The sequence below is a fragment of the Dendroctonus ponderosae genome, unplaced genomic scaffold, assembly GCF_020466585.1.
Source record: "Dendroctonus ponderosae isolate FM_Combo_2020 unplaced genomic scaffold, Dpon_F_20191213v2 Dpon_F_20191213_9, whole genome shotgun sequence".
Classification (NCBI taxonomy): Eukaryota; Metazoa; Arthropoda; class Insecta; order Coleoptera; family Curculionidae; genus Dendroctonus; species Dendroctonus ponderosae.
This window is the reverse complement of record NW_026019116.1, coordinates 8,159,562-8,175,255: the sequence shown is the minus strand read 5'-3', so window position 1 is coordinate 8,175,255 and position 15,694 is coordinate 8,159,562. Positions and strand designations below refer to the sequence as shown.

The window sequence follows — 15,694 nt, the reverse complement described above, 5'->3', positions numbered from 1 at the left end:
AATTCAAGCAATTTTTGAGAAAACTGCCAACATTTCCCCATCCATGGTTCACTTCCTAAAAAGGCCATTTATTTATCTCTAGAATGATGTACAAATGAGCGTTCTTGCTCATTTTGCTTCCGAGAAATGAGCAAAAACGGGACGAAAAACATGAAATTTTTCACTAATCTTGCACCTAACTGTCTGATATTCAAATTTCGATGATTTACTCCTAAAGACTGTTCGACAGTCCGGTCTGCTGGCGCCATCTGATGCATATTGCTCGCACGAAAATCGAATCACTAAAACAGATGGGTAGTTTTCGTTGGCTGCAAGTTAGCGCCACTGTCGTTCACCTTGGAAACTATGAAAACAATCCTGTTTGGAGGCGTGGCTCCGTGAGTGTAGGGAGCATGGTTGCCATGCCCTGTAGTGGCATCGTCGCAGAAATAACTCGATTTGGCATGTTTTGAATTTATTTTATATTGGGTTTATAACCTAATAGGGATTAGTTGACCAGTTTTTTCGTCCTTGGACGCTTTACCTGTGCGGTGTGGAATCAGCTACGGTTTCGGGCTGTAGACAGTTTAGTTGGGATTTAATTAGAATTTCATTGCATTTTCTTGTGAAGGGGTGACAGACTAAAAGGCGCCAAACGGGTGAGTGAAAAGGGGAATTATCGCCCAATCAATACACTGGGTTTCATTGTTTTAAGTTGATCACTGCTGGGTTTTGTTAATGAAAAATGCCATTTTAACCCAACATTTAACATTAAGTCTGGTATTTCTGATGTTTTGTGCTCATTGAGTGCCCTTCTGTCCAGAGCTAGCTATCGATTATGCAAAGGCGATTTGATTAGAGATAACAGACAAATCTCTCCAAGTAGAGCTGCAGAGCAAGTTTGCAAGCAATTAATTTTATTTAATTGCATTTCATAAATGAAATGAGGATGAAGCGTTTGCTCGGCCCACGTCAATTAAAAAAATTAAGATAAAATAGCTGCGTGAAGGACGACTCTTGATTCAATATCATACACTTGTCAGATACACTGTTATGTAAATGGCCAACATGATCCTTACAATTGGGCACTTGAAACTCAGATTGTTAAATAATCGCAAATCGGACAACTTTTTGCGACTGGGCCACTTTCAAGGTTAGAGCTTTAAATGTAAGTTACTATTAATAAGAGAATATTAAGACTAAAATTCGCTAAAATATTGCGCCATTTTGCCTGAAAAGTTTGAAATCGGATGAATCTAGCCAGCGAGACCTTGACTTACAGGAACAATAAACAAGTAATTTTTAACTGAACAACAACATATTTCTAGATGTGATCAACGCACAGCTGATGTTATTGTTTATATGGCTCGGTTATAAATCATTTCCCTGTTTAAAGCATAAATATTGGTTATTTTATTGGGCAAACATTAAGCCCGTGTCCCATGCATCCGTTTGTACGATGATGGTACGAAAGTGTTTCTATTGGTTGCCAGTTTTCTCAAAAAAGTCTTGATTTCACGAAGTTTTAGAATTGCGTGGTTTTTTTTTGAGTTGCAAAATCCACTTGAACATTACGCTGCTTTTTTCGAAGTTTCTCAAGAACCATTTAACTACATAATTCGTTTTGGCATCGTTGAATAGAGAATTGAAAACTCGATTAAGTCATGAGAGCATGAGTGAGGAAATTTGAGTGATTTTTTATTTCGTTATATTTCTGCAGTACACTTTGAACAACTTCCACTTACACACACAGTAATCTGCTAATATTAATAGCGCAATATCAAATTACAAATGAAATTGGGAGACAATAGCAAGTATAAGATGATACAAACCAAACTTATGTGCAAGATAAGACGGAATATCTAAAATGATCGACTAGCGGGATTAAGTAAGGTAAAGTGGCGAAAACGATGCAAATAGAAGGCATTTATCAAACCTGATCGATTTCTGTTTGTGAATTAATCCTTATTAGATAAAGAAAAAGCAAATAATTTGTGAACATTAAGCCTGCGATGCATCCGTTTATACGATGGTACGATGATACGAAAGTGTTTCTATTGGTTGGCGATCTGTCAGTTCGTACGACGGCGGACGAATTGACAGACCTCCAACCAATAGGAACACACAGACTTTAGGCGGGCAGACATTAAGTTTAAGTTAAAGTTTAAAAACATTTGCTTTCTTGTCTGTGTTTCTCTGCTTGAAAATTTCCGACATTCCAGAGCTTAAAGACAATTAAAATCAACATGCAAAGTTTTAAAAACCCAAAAAAAACGCTTTCATGTGTGATTACAACAGCGTAAAGATACATGTATGCCCCTCTTTCTAATAAACGAGCTTTTATAGCAGCTGGCCGAAATATAAATATTTGTTTAACTGCTTTCATACCGTGAAATTCCCGAAGAACTTGGCTACCTGAAAGTTAAACAAAATTTACCAGTTTGTGCTATTAAAAATAAATTAAAGATGGTGATTTTGAAATGCCATCGCTTACGACGGTGGTTTTTAATCAATTCCACAAATAATTTCACAACGTATTATTTTTGTCTCTGTCTCCAATTGAACATCTCTTACCGTTTCAACTAACTCGTTTTGAAAAATTAAATTGATCTTTTAAGGCCCTAAGAAAGGAAGCAAAAATACTGATACGATTATTATTATTAAGAAAGAAACGTCCGAATTTTTGGAAAATTGGACTGTGCACAAAAAATGTCACTACATCGATAGCATTGGCGCCTTAATCCCCAACTACCGCCTTAGGGGAAGCAACAAATGGCCAAATGTTATTAGAAACTTTAGACATAAATCCATTAAATAAGTATTTTTGGAGTTGGCAACAAGCCTTTCGCTTTTCAATATTGCCTGTTGATACCCAAAGTCGGGGGAACTCTAAAAATAGTCCGATACTCGTGGGTGGAACCTGTTCACAGGTACATTGCATTTTTCGCTCTCCCAATAAAATCTTTCCTTTATCACTTTTACTCGGGATTTTAACAGGTACTTTCACAAGTCGGCTCTAGCTCTTGAGCGAATAATTGCGAAACTCGAAACATCTCTATTATCTAATTGAAAAAGCCACTAAAGCCAACCTACATTTTCCGCATGGATAATTTTTTTTTAGCCATGACTGGCTACCGGCAAACATTTTTCGCATCATGTGTAAATTCAGTAAGTTGTCGTTTGTGGGTGCTGTCGATTCACAAGCCATGAACACAACAGCGCGAACAGGAATAATGCTACTTTCTAAAAAATCGTGATATTCAGCGTTAGTTTCAATTGCATCGGCACTGGTGAATTCGACCGAAAATTCCGCGAAATATTTGACTGAAAACTATTTATGTTTAAACAAGCGACAAATGTTTACGGGACAGGTTAACATGGTTGATTTCCATTGAAATATCAAACAAAACTCGCCATAGACAGTTTACGGAAACGCGCTCGTTTTCGCAAAGTATCGCAATTGTGTGCGTTTATTATATTTGCACCGAGAGCGCAAACAACAATTACGACTCATTAAATTTATCGTGTGTGTATAGAAAACACAAGCGGTTTTCTTAGCAAAAATTCCCGATTCAACAAGCAAAAAATTTGCTCGTGTGTACCGTGTGGAAACACAAATGTTGTAAGTATGAAGGTGTTTCATTTCGCCATTGTATTTCTGCTTGAGGCGTTTGTATAGCAATATTGAGTTTTAGGCAAATTTCTCTTATCCGAAAGTTAACAGATTCCCAAGAACCAATTCAATTTCCGAGCGATGCTAAAAACCAACGAATTTTCAGCTAACTGAAAAATGTCCTTTAAAAGGTCTGATTTCAAGAATTATTGCGCTCCAAGCGCAATTTGGGGGGCGCCGAGCGAGGCGCGATGAGTTATAACTCACAAATCACAGAGCGGCATCAACTCAAAAGCGCAACTCAACTCAGTGTTACCCAGGCCTACTTTCTATATTTTTGTATAGTATAGACTTCTCAATTTCGACTAGCGCTAAAGATTTTTTACAATATTTATTAATTGCAAACATTTGACCATCAAAACGTTGGGTACGTTTGTACTGTTTGATGCCACTAATCTAGTTTTAAGTGCTTTGTACACCAGAACTCTCCATTAATCGTGCTTAATTATCGAACGTTGCAAAGCAACAGATGAAAATATTATCGAAAACATTAACAAGATTTTCATAGAAGTGTCGTTATTTTCAGAGCAACACATACGAAAGGGCAATTAATTACTGTAATAATCAAAATCGCGTAAAAAACTCAAGTTGTCCATGACTTCAAAATAATTGACTCGCGGTTTAAATATTCGGGGTCTTCTAGCCATCTGAATCTCAATCTCCTCATCAGGGGATGACAAAATATCGTTATAAAACAAACCCATAATGCGTTTAATTTGTTGTTTGCAAAATTGGTTGAGGTTATAATGCCACACTAATCGTGATTATCGTCAATAACCAACCATTTTAGGCGATTAAGTTAACCACTGGCTATAATCGTGGTTAAAATTATGGTGAAACGCACCGTGTTGATTAAATAGTTTTAATCAATGATTAACATTTTAATCGGAGAGGGTGGAACCGGGCCTAAGAACACCTGAAAACAAGAAAAACCCACATGTAAAACATTATGGCTTAATAGTTACAGCACTTTTTACAATCCATTTATTATGGTGTTTACTTGAGATAAAATAATACAATTAGACCAATTATCAGTTAGTCTAAGACAACCATTTTTTAATTTGTTTCAATAGTTTTATCGGTTGATATTTCAACCTGACGTTTCGCATACATCTGCCACAGCCATTCTCAAAGTTTTGACTGTGTCACTGTGATTGGCTCGTCTGCTCCTGCGAATGCTAGATATCATTCCAATCACAATCTCTTCATCATTAGCGTCGACTAACTATTAAAACCTATCTGATTAAATAGCTGAAGTGAACTTCGTTATCTGTGAAGATTCTTCATTGTTGTGGGACTCTTCATCTAAGCTGGACGTTATCGTACAGATGAAAAATGTGAAAAAAGAATGCATTCTAAAGAGACTTTTAATTTCAGAGACGAACGAGAGAAAGTACGAGTAACATTTTTCCAACAATCGAAACCGCAGGAAGTCGACTTACCGGATGATCCGCCATTTTGTGAGCACGAGTTCGTCATGTCTTCGCCTGTTTTAAAAAATGACACCAACCACATCGTCTATAATAGAACAGAAAGGTGAGAGTTAATTTACGAGCCTTTTCATGGAGGGCAACGATCTAACATATCAAATCTTCACTAAAACTGTTAGAGAGAAATGTTCGGGGCACCTACGCTCATTTTTTTACTAATAAATCAACCTGTATTCTATTAGTTATCTGCGTTGTGTTTGGTTTCTTTTCAATGTTTGCTATTCCGCTATCTTTTCACGAACTTTTACGGCTGCTTACTAATGGATTCTTCATTAAAACAGATGTTTACCGACCTATCTTGTGCCAGTGTCAATAAATAGCACTTATTCTGGCTCAATGCGCTATCGAATTTTGCAAAAGAAGCAAACAATTTGAAGGAAATAATGCATTTTCATACATACTCTACATTTACGTTTTCGCCCGAATGAAACAAACCTGATCTACCAGGAAAGGAATTTGACCGAATAGATAAGATACTTATTCATATCGGAAAACGTTTTTTCCATCTTATCTAGCTCATAAAACAATGAGACTGCAAGATTACGCAAACCGCCAATATTTTACTGCTGTGTTCCATTAGATTGTAAATATCAATTAAACTTTCTAATAAATCAAGCCTGCTTACATCGCAAATCTTTTACAGAAAAAAATGTTTTCGTATACCCACCATTCTTTTGCAAAGGATCAAATCAATCTGCGAGATTTTTACACTATTTCTCATGTGCTGAATCGGTATCAGATAAAGTTGGTCGGTTGCAACATATTAAAATACACATTTGTTCATAAATTAATTTAATCATACACGAATATCCTCGAAGAAGTTACTATGAAACTGATCCTCTTTTTCAATTCCTATTATCTTGTGTTTTCTTTCTTAAGTCTAAGTTTTTATTTGTTTCACTTGTCTCTGGCATGTTCTCTTCTTAATTAAGCCACTGCAAAATATCTCTTTATTGCGGCTAAATGCATATTTACAATTGAATGATTGCTGCTATGGACAACTTTTAATAACAGGGAGGGAAAAAATACATTTGGGAATTTTGTCCAATTAATCCTGACGCACCCTTTAGAAACACTCCACTTCTTTTTGTTGACTTTTGCTCGAATAGCCAGTAAAATCAACCACTTTTGCGACATCACTTAAATGTTTCAATTAGATCATTCTTGAATGCGTTATTATTTGTGTATTTTTGACCTGGAAATGTAACTATTTGTGTCATTTGTGTGCGGTTTTCTGCATTGTTTTTTACTGATTTCTTGAAACAGACGAAATCAACCACTTTTTCCAATTCAACTTGTAGCTAATTTGATATCGTATTTAACAAAAAGCCTTTAAACAATGCTTTGTTTGTAATTGACACTTATTGATATGAAAAAATGATTATGTATATACAATTTTCGTGCTTAGTAGATATCAATTTCACGCTTCAGTTTTCAAGTGGTTAATAACGCATTAACTGTTTTGGAAATGATTTGTTACTTTTCCATACTTTCATTCATTCAATGATCCCGCATCAATTAAAAGAAATTGAAACACGCATAAACTTAACGGAAAATCGTGCAGCTTAAAGTTACATTTTTCAATAATCGCCTACTTATAAAATGTTATTATTGACCCACCTACTTTGAGTAATTGACATTGACCTTATTAAAAAATACTTCTGGATAATATAGGATGATGTTCCTCTAATATCCAGATGGACATCGTAATTTAATTGAATGCGAACAGTTGACCCACACATTAGCTCAAACTGGTAGGTCAAGTGATTTAATCATCGCTAATTTAAGTTGATAAACACGATTAGGAAAATTGTTAGCTTGTGTGGATATGGGTTTTGGGTTTGTTTGGGTAATTAGCGAGCAATCACTATAAGAGATAATGAAAACTTCTCAGCTTCTACAAATGTTCGGGTATTCACAAGTATTTTTTCCTAATTTATTTATTTAGATTCACTATTAATCTTGTCATGTTCTCATGTTGGGTGCGTAGCTTGTATGCTTATATTGATCCAAAATCTGGTAGCATTTTTGCTAAATGTACAAGAAGTGACATTTTTCATTCTTCGGCTCCTTTGGCCTTCTTGCTGATTCATCTGAGCACATTTCCACTCTTTAATATTGGTACTAATTTGAAATACTGTTAGGATTTAAAAATAGTGAAAAGTCGCTGCGACCATGGCATTATCAAGGGTTTTTTGCCACTCTTAATTGCAAAATAATGCTCCTTATAGAATGCCATTACGAAGCGGACTTGAGGCTAACGAGAAAAAAATGTAAAAGGCGATTCGTCTCAACGAACAGACTTCAGGAGCGTTTCCGTCGTTTTAATGGCGCTCTTTTTCGTTTTCTTTGGCTTGTCATTGGATATGCATGGGCAAACAGAATCTTCAGGCGCCTGAAATAGCTCTTAGATATTCATGGAAAATACTTGTTGATGTTAAAGTGGGTCAAGAGATGATTGCTCAAAGAGCAAGCCAGGGAAGGAAAGATATTTTCGAATGGACGAAGTTTTCACCAGGTAAACTAATTTCCTCAAATAACGCCGATTTTCATTAATAGTGGGATTGGGGCCCCAGTAAAGCAGGAACATGCCCAATTTTCTAGAGATCGAAAAATCCCTTTCCCGGAGACTTTAAATTGAGTCGTAAATTTCAATCTCACGTTTCGATGGAGCTGAAGATTTGCTTTTCCTGGAAAAGGTAGTTAACCGAGCCTAGCAGCGTCCAGCGGTTTGATATTTTGAGATAAAACCCGAACGGAAACAAAATATGTCTACCATTAACAATTCAAGCTTGTTGGTAAACCCTGGTGGGTTTCTGACATTTTATTAGATTTTCAACGGCTTTTATGGACCTGAGCAAACTCGTTACTGGCACAATAGATCAATTTTAACGATAAAAATGGAAGCTCAGCTGACCTTTCACGTTAAACTGCAGGGAAATGGCGATTTGCCCCAACAAAAGCGGCAAATATAGGCTAATTTCCTTTATATCACTCGGGCGATCCTTTTAATGACGCGATACAGATGATTGGCAGAAATTTCTGCAAGAGTCGGCTTGGACTTTGCCACACTAAAACTTGTTCTTGTAATGTTTTCAGCTTTTTCTAATTCTCTGGGCCTCACTGCAAAGAAAACTATATTTCAAAATTCCGCGCTCATTAACTCGGCTCGCAGTTGAATAGTAAAAAACATGCTGGACAATAACTAATGGCGAAAAATTAGACGAAAGGATGTTGGGAATTTGTTCACATACATCTGTTGCTGAAACTAGGCAAGTCAGCGTCTTTTTTGCCTCTCGTTATGTAACATAATCTGAAACCATACAATGTGTAAACACGTTTAAAAATGCTGCTAAGGAATATTTAGAATAACAGGCCTTTCGAGAAACGGCAGCAACCGAATGCCACGCGGTTTTCAGTCAAATTATTGAAAATTGTAAAAATAAGAACTCTTGCTCATTTTGCTTCCGAGAAATGAGCAAAATCGGGACGAGCAGCGAGGAAGCGTTTTGTGGAATTTATCTGCCTAAATATCACATATTTTAGTACGTTCTGGTAAAGCTGAGTTTTTCTCTTTTTTTTCCTTTGTTTCTCTTGTCATTCCTCACGCATCCATCCAAGTGGTACTTATTTGTGAGTCCAAGTCCGTTTCCTCTTATGTTTTCATCGTTTTCAATCATTTCCAGAACTGTACAATTTACTTTCACTTGAACGCGAAGCGTCGTAAAACTCAATTTTCTTCTATTTGCTCAAACCATTGTGTGTGTTTATTATTCGCTGACGTTAATTGTTATTTAACTGATCTTTCTCGCGCTTATTTGTCTCATTAACATTTATTGTTCCTGCTAATTAATGTCATTAGGCTTCCATTGTGTGCAGAAAGGTGGTTATCGGGCCCAGCCTTTCGCTTTTCAGCCAACTCCCAGTGTTTTAAGCGCATTTGTAATGTTTCTCATTATTGTTTAGCTGGCTTGTTCTTGGTGGTAAAAATTGTAAAAAAAACTGATTTTGTAGTCAATCAATTGGCTTTTTCTACATCGATACATTTTTGTCAATGCACTTTTTATTTGAACATCAGAGAGAGAAGTCCTCTCTCATCTTGACAAAAATTCTCAAATTGATGAATAGCCTTTACAATGAAAATAGCCTGAAGGACTAAAAGTCTAAATACTTAAGGGACGAAAATCTGATTCTTTAGGTCCAACAGATGCCTCCTGCTTTGAAAAATAACCATTATGTTAACACTTTTTTTGTTGCTTGCTGAAGATAAAAACTATATATTTTTGTTTGTATAACGTTTCTATTTTATTATTTTTGTGTGTTTTCATCCTTTATTTGCACAAGTTTTTTCAGCTTCTTCTATGTTGAAAACTGTTCAGAAACTATTTAAAAATCTTCTGTACATTTAAGCGTTATCGAACGACCACACACAGATCAAACTCAATGTAAATGTGACTTTATTCAATAAGAAAAACCAATAGCGCAACCGGATTTTAATTATTCCCAAAAATGTTGATAAAGTTGAAAAAATACAGCTTTCGTTAATATTCTAAAGCAGTGTTTTGTTATGCTTTTTCATAAATGGAACCCTCTTATTGTTCCCACATTTTCCCTGGTACCCAAGGTTTACTTAAATATTATGCAATCACAATATATAAAAAATAAGTAATTCCTTCTTTGCTTCTTTAAATATTATGGTTCTGGTATGAACAGGGCAACAGTCTGTAAATGAATTATCTGCAATAAAAAGCAGTGCGGCGATGAAGCTGATGTAATTTCAATAAAACTTTCATTTTAACGCTTTCTTCTTGTAAAAAGTTCTTTATTGTTGGGAAGCAATCAGAGTCGTGAGAACTCGCACAAGTCGTCCAAAATTCTATCTTTCTATTAAAAGCGAGAACCGTTTAATGGGTAGTAATTTCGTTTACGTGTTTGTCCTGAAGGGTTAAACGTAAATTAATTATTTTTTGTAAAACTGTGTCTTAAATCGGTTATTTTAAGCAACAAATTTATTCCAAATAAGAAGCAAATTTGGATTCGAAATTATGCCCTAAAAAAAGTGTGCACTTCGTTCTTTAGCTCAGAAATACTGTTATGAAAGTTACAAAGAATATCTTTGTGTATATTTTCCTGACTGTATTTCAACTTAATTCAAAAGAACTTCCTGGTTTCCAGTCAATTTTATTGTTTACCATTTAAAATGTTGCAAATACGTTTCGGTGTTTTTCTCCACCATCATCAGTTTGTATGTATGGCTGTTTCTCCTTCACATTTGGCAAACCATTCCGGAATGGTTTGCCAAATGTGAAGGAGAAACAGCCATACATACAAACTGATGATGGTGGAGAAAAACACCGAAACGTATTTGCAACATTTTAAATGGTAAACAATAAAATTGACTGGAACCCAGGAATTTCTTTTGAATTAAGTTACAAAGAATGTTATGAAAAAGACGACGTAATTTTTGGTGGAACCGTTCGATGATTTTCGCGAAAATTTTGGTTCGGCGGAACATAGTTTAAGAAACGCTGCTCTAACGGTTCACTCAGCTCACTCCTAATAGCTTCAAATTTCCTCTTGGCATGCTACTTTTGCCGTGTCCCGATCAAAAATAAAATTTCCTTAATTATGGCTGCGTGGTTTTAAGTAATCATTCTAATAAATGCTGGGGATTAAACGTTTCAGATTAAGATCAACAGCTACCAGCGCCCCTAAAAAACAAGTTATACCCATTATATTGAAGCTCAATTAGAACCGATAGTTTAGTCCAGCAAATTTAATTCGAAACTGGGTGAGGTACTTAATGAAATTTGCTTTTTTTGTGCAACACTCCTTATCCATTGCACCAGCTGAGCTCTGCGCGTTCCCCCACCACGAAATGCCTCGAAGTTAGCTCCATTTCCACTTTTCCATTGCGATCGATGCCCCAGTATTGTCTGTGGTTAGGAAAGTGCGGAACCGGAACGAATTCAGACTTTGCCACTTTTCCCGAAACTCCTCTTTGTCCCGATTTTCGAGCTGAACAATGAAAATTCCAGTGTGAGGATAGCTTTGAAGTGCAGTAGTTTGCGTGTTGTTTTGAGCCCGCGTAAATCGGTGGCTTTGTATCAAATTCGATTTTTAAGGGAAACTGAGTTTTTTTATATAAATATATTTTCCATTATCGCAAGTTGATCTATCAGGATAAATGGAGCTTTTAAACCTTTCCTATGAGTAGGTGCAATATGGAACAGTTTTCAGGGAGTGCACTATTGAACAGAATATTTAAACAGTGAAAAGCGTTAACATTGCGCTTGAGTAACATATGAAAACTTCGCGTGCCGAAGGCACTTTTGAGCTGGAAATTTATCACAAATCAGCTGATCTACATTTTGAACCCTGCATTATTCATTTAGAGGAAAGCTTTAAATGCTTTCGCTGAGTCCCAGTTTTATTTGATCAATAGCGAGAGTGGATAAGCTAAGTAAAAAATGGTGCTCGATAACTGTGAAAATTCTGTAACTTTGTAAACCCATTTTTTATTGTGGAAAACCGTCGATAATCTAACCCACGTTTTGCTTTAAGCCTCGCCAATTGTTGCTGCTAAACGACGAATTCAAAATTCTTTTAAGGTGACCACACTTCATAACGGAATTCCAGTCACATTCTTTTACTTAACGTTATTATAATTTTCATTAAAAGGTCATGTGGCCCCGTGCTGTTACATCACATGCTATTTTTAAGTGAAAACGAGGATGGAATTAGTCAATCGACTGGGCAAGTGGAAGGAAATAGCGATGAAAATTACACTTGATTGAAAGGAAACGAATGAAATTTTTATTTTCGGTCTTCATTCCCGTTACTGCAGACGTTCGCTGTTGTGGGGCTTTGGAAAATCAGCCATGACTTGTTTGGTCGAACAGGGAGTGTCCTTAATAAGCGATCAAAAACCTGCAAACTGTCGAAAATTTTTAGTCAGTCTGTGTTAATGAGAAATCAAGTGTTTCAGATGACTTTAAAATATCAATATTTTGGCGGTCCCTTACATATAAAGCACTTTGTGGATGTTTTTTCCATTTTCGTAATGTTTTTGAATATACTTCGGCTTGAAGTGAATGTAATAGAGGCTTAAAGCTTCGACAGTTTGTAGAAGAAATGGCAGGAATCGACACTGAAAAAGTTATACATCGCGTTAAACTGTCTTGAACAAAATTTGGTGGCACAGTTTTAAACTGCAGTTGAGTTCAAGTTGTGCAATAAATTTTATACGTTTCTGCAGACTGAACACTGGAAAAATTGTCTGATAAGTCAACATTTCAAATGACTTTAACTTTCACGCTTCAACTTTGACTAACTCTAAAAGTTCTCAGATTGTATTAATTTTGATAATCAAATAAGAGCCAGAAGTTTTAACAGTTGAGCGAAGGAGCGTTGACTAATTTGCTCTTCAAGGCCTTTAAATCAATCAAGTTTCACAAGGGTATTAAAAAATGCATTTAGAACCTCAAAAACGATACCTACGCGAAAACTTTTGTAGAAACTACATACTTTTTTAGCCAAAAAGTCTCGCGAGGCTTTGAACAAGCATGGCGGAATCGATGGGCTGTTCAAGAGCTAAAAACAACTGCGTTAATTTAGTGTGCTTAAAGCAGCTTTTAGAGGGAAGATTTCCGATATTTTCCTGAATTCTTTTCCGATTATTACATTAATTAAAAATTGATGCAAGCATTGTTATTGTCGAGTTCAGATTAAGATTTTCGGTGCCAAGTCGGAGCAAATTAGCTGCAATTTTTTTCAGTTGAACTTGAACAGYCGCGGAAGTGTAAAAAATTACAAATAACGCTTYMKRAAGCGTTATTTGTAATTTTTTACACTTCCGCGRCTGTTCAAGTTCAACTGAAAAAAATTGCAGCTAATTTGCTCCGACTTGGTACCGAAAATCTTGCAAAGCGCAAACGCCAAAGGGCGTAAGCCTCCATCCTCACGTTTGCGCTCTTCCTCAAAGCGCGCGTCTTGTTTCACTCTGTCGTGTAAATGCGAGCTTGATTTGCGGGCAACTGTTAGAAAAGTCGGAAAATTTCGTGTTAGTGGCGATTTGCTGTGACAGAAAATCTCGAACACTCGGTATAAATCTTTTTCTGGACATCGCGCGTAGTCGGAATGCGCGAATAGCGGCATCAAGCGGTTCGAGCATCAGAAATCGGATCGGTTAGTTAGTCATCGAACGAAAGTAAGAACATACCGCTAGACGCAAATTGAACGTAATTTTACGGTCACGACGGACAAGGCCTAGTGCCGACGAACGGACTCTTTCGACCTGTGAATAGTGATAATTTGAAAATGTGTTGATTGCTCTAATTGTGCATTTTTTAGGCGAAACCCCGACGTTCAAGCGATAATTTCGTATAAAATTCCGGGCTAAAAATAAACATGTTTATGATCTAATAAGGTCACGCCACTAGCAACAATATTGGGGCCTTTAATTAGCCAGGATTATGTTTGTAGTTATGGGGTGGGTCAATTTAAGTGGCATTATTCATATAGTCACTCGAAGAATAGGTGAGGCCAGTCCAGATGCTATCTTTTGCCACAGTCTAGAAAAAAAAATTAAATGGCTCAATTGAAATCTTCATTGAGTCCCTATCTCAGTCCTAGATAGTCTTAGATCCGCTGCTAACAGTTCAACTAGTCGAGACGATCTTGAATTTACGTCCGAAATTACATTCAAACATGATTAGCAATTCTATTCTTGATTGCGAAAAAACGTAGCATATGGCGTAGAGGGAGAGCAAACATGTGTTCATAGCACTAATCATCCGTTCCGCGCTTTAGTTTAAAGGCAAAGTTTACTAGTAGAGTCTACTTGCCAGGCACAAATTGATAAAATTATTTAAAAATCATTAATTAGTGGCCAATTACGCACTGGGTTTCTCAATTTTGTAAAATGCCAAATGAAAGTCACTACTCAGGCAACATCGCCAAACAGACCTTTTTATGTAAAACTTGATCACGATTTTTTTGCAAAAACTGCTTTCTCTCAAGAATTTAATTACTGAGAAAGCAACTAATATCAGCTAATTCTAAATGCTGAAACACATCGTTCAAGCCTGCCAAAGAAAATAATCCAGGGCAGACAAATCTGGAGAATCTGCTGGTCACCACATGCTGTCTACTTCGACTTACTACTACATTTAAAGAGGAACTTCTTTTATAGTTGTATGTTTTATGTCTTTAATGAAATCATTATTTTGCATTCAAACTTGTGAGTTGTTCGTGCATTTAGACCGTCGCGTAAAGTAATTTTTCACTGTAAGCTGTCAAACGAACACAGCTCTGAATATGCAAGTAATTCATGATAGCAAAAGGGCAGTAAGAAACTCTTTTTCAAGACTGCCAGTATTTTACGTTTCTATTTGTTTTAGGTAAATTTCTCTTTGGTTGTTTCTTTCCTCTTCCTTCGGTCTCCAAGACTCGTCTAAATCGAAAACGTCTGAAATTACATCTTTCTTTAATACCAATAAACGCATATTTTCTTTGTTCATTTTTGCGAGTACGACAACTCGATTCGTTCAGTTGATCATCTTGCTAAATATTCGGTCTTCCATAATTTGTCCAATACTCAAAATCCGCAGCTCCTCTTGTGTTCCGTAAACACTTGCAACGCTGATCATTTGAAACATTGACGATGTAAGGATGTTAACTAACTCTTAAGGCCCAAAAATCAACAAAAGACACACATTTTACGTTCTTAATGTGTTCTAATATGTCTTAATACTCCAGTTTCAAAGCTGGATTTTCCTTGAATCCAGCATGTGTTAAATTTTAGTCGCAAAAAGTTACCAGAATCCTGCTGACTTTTAATTTTTTTAAAGTCGTTTTTAAAACCACATTCATGATTGTCAAAGTGATTTTTTTTACTTTGACCTGTTGATTTCAATAACTATTTCGACCCTAAATTGTCCTCTAGCATCTCAAAGTTATCGGATATTTTCCAACCTTTCCGATTATCATTCTTCTTTTTGCACTTGCTTTTGGCGTAATTTTCATTCATTTTCACAATTTCCATCCAACTTTTCCACATTTTCCCATCTATTTTCGGTTCATTTTCCGAATGATGAATTAAGTGACAAATAAAAACGCTGGCTTTTTTTCAGAGCGGACGCGGCACTAATAAATAGCGTTTTAAAATTAGAAATTACACTTGATGCTAGACCAAAAACACATCAGCGATCCCCTTGAATTGATGTGGGAGCTTTTTCGATTGCGAAATTATAATTGATTTGAAAGCAAAACCAATGGGAAATACGAATGAAGTGTAGAAATACGGGTGTGTGTTTCGTTGGTATGTTTTCAACCTGAGACGAACATTCGATACATCAAACTGAATAAAGTGAACAAAAAATTGTGGAGTTACATACCTACACATTTTTTATTTTTTTACAAACTTCTTTTTGGGTATTTCGCCTCAAAAATTTTTATCTTTAAAAAAAGACAGAATTTCCTCACGTCTTTTATTACAGATTGATAAATAGTGCTCCTATTTCGCAATAAGAACGAATTATTTATCAAAAAG

At 36.1% G+C, this 15,694-nt stretch overlaps 1 protein-coding gene and 1 long non-coding RNA gene across 3 annotated transcripts in view; one reads left to right on the top strand and one right to left on the bottom strand.

The window, feature by feature from the left end:
- Positions 1-15,694, top strand: part of LOC109538855 — a 57,643-nt gene that overhangs the window by 31,770 nt on the left and 10,179 nt on the right. For both annotated transcript variants that reach the window (XM_019906259.2, XM_019906261.2), the window contains exon 4: positions 5,030-5,188. In XM_019906259.2, coding sequence (XP_019761818.1) covers positions 5,030-5,188 — 159 coding nt within the window. The remainder of the gene's footprint in view (positions 1-5,029; positions 5,189-15,694) is intronic.
- On the bottom strand, positions 11,936-12,404 carry LOC125505679. The gene is made up of 2 exons (XR_007282332.1): positions 12,168-12,404; positions 11,936-12,079 (listed from the first exon to the last, which is right to left on the bottom strand). It is a non-coding gene; the product is annotated as an uncharacterized LOC125505679 (long non-coding RNA).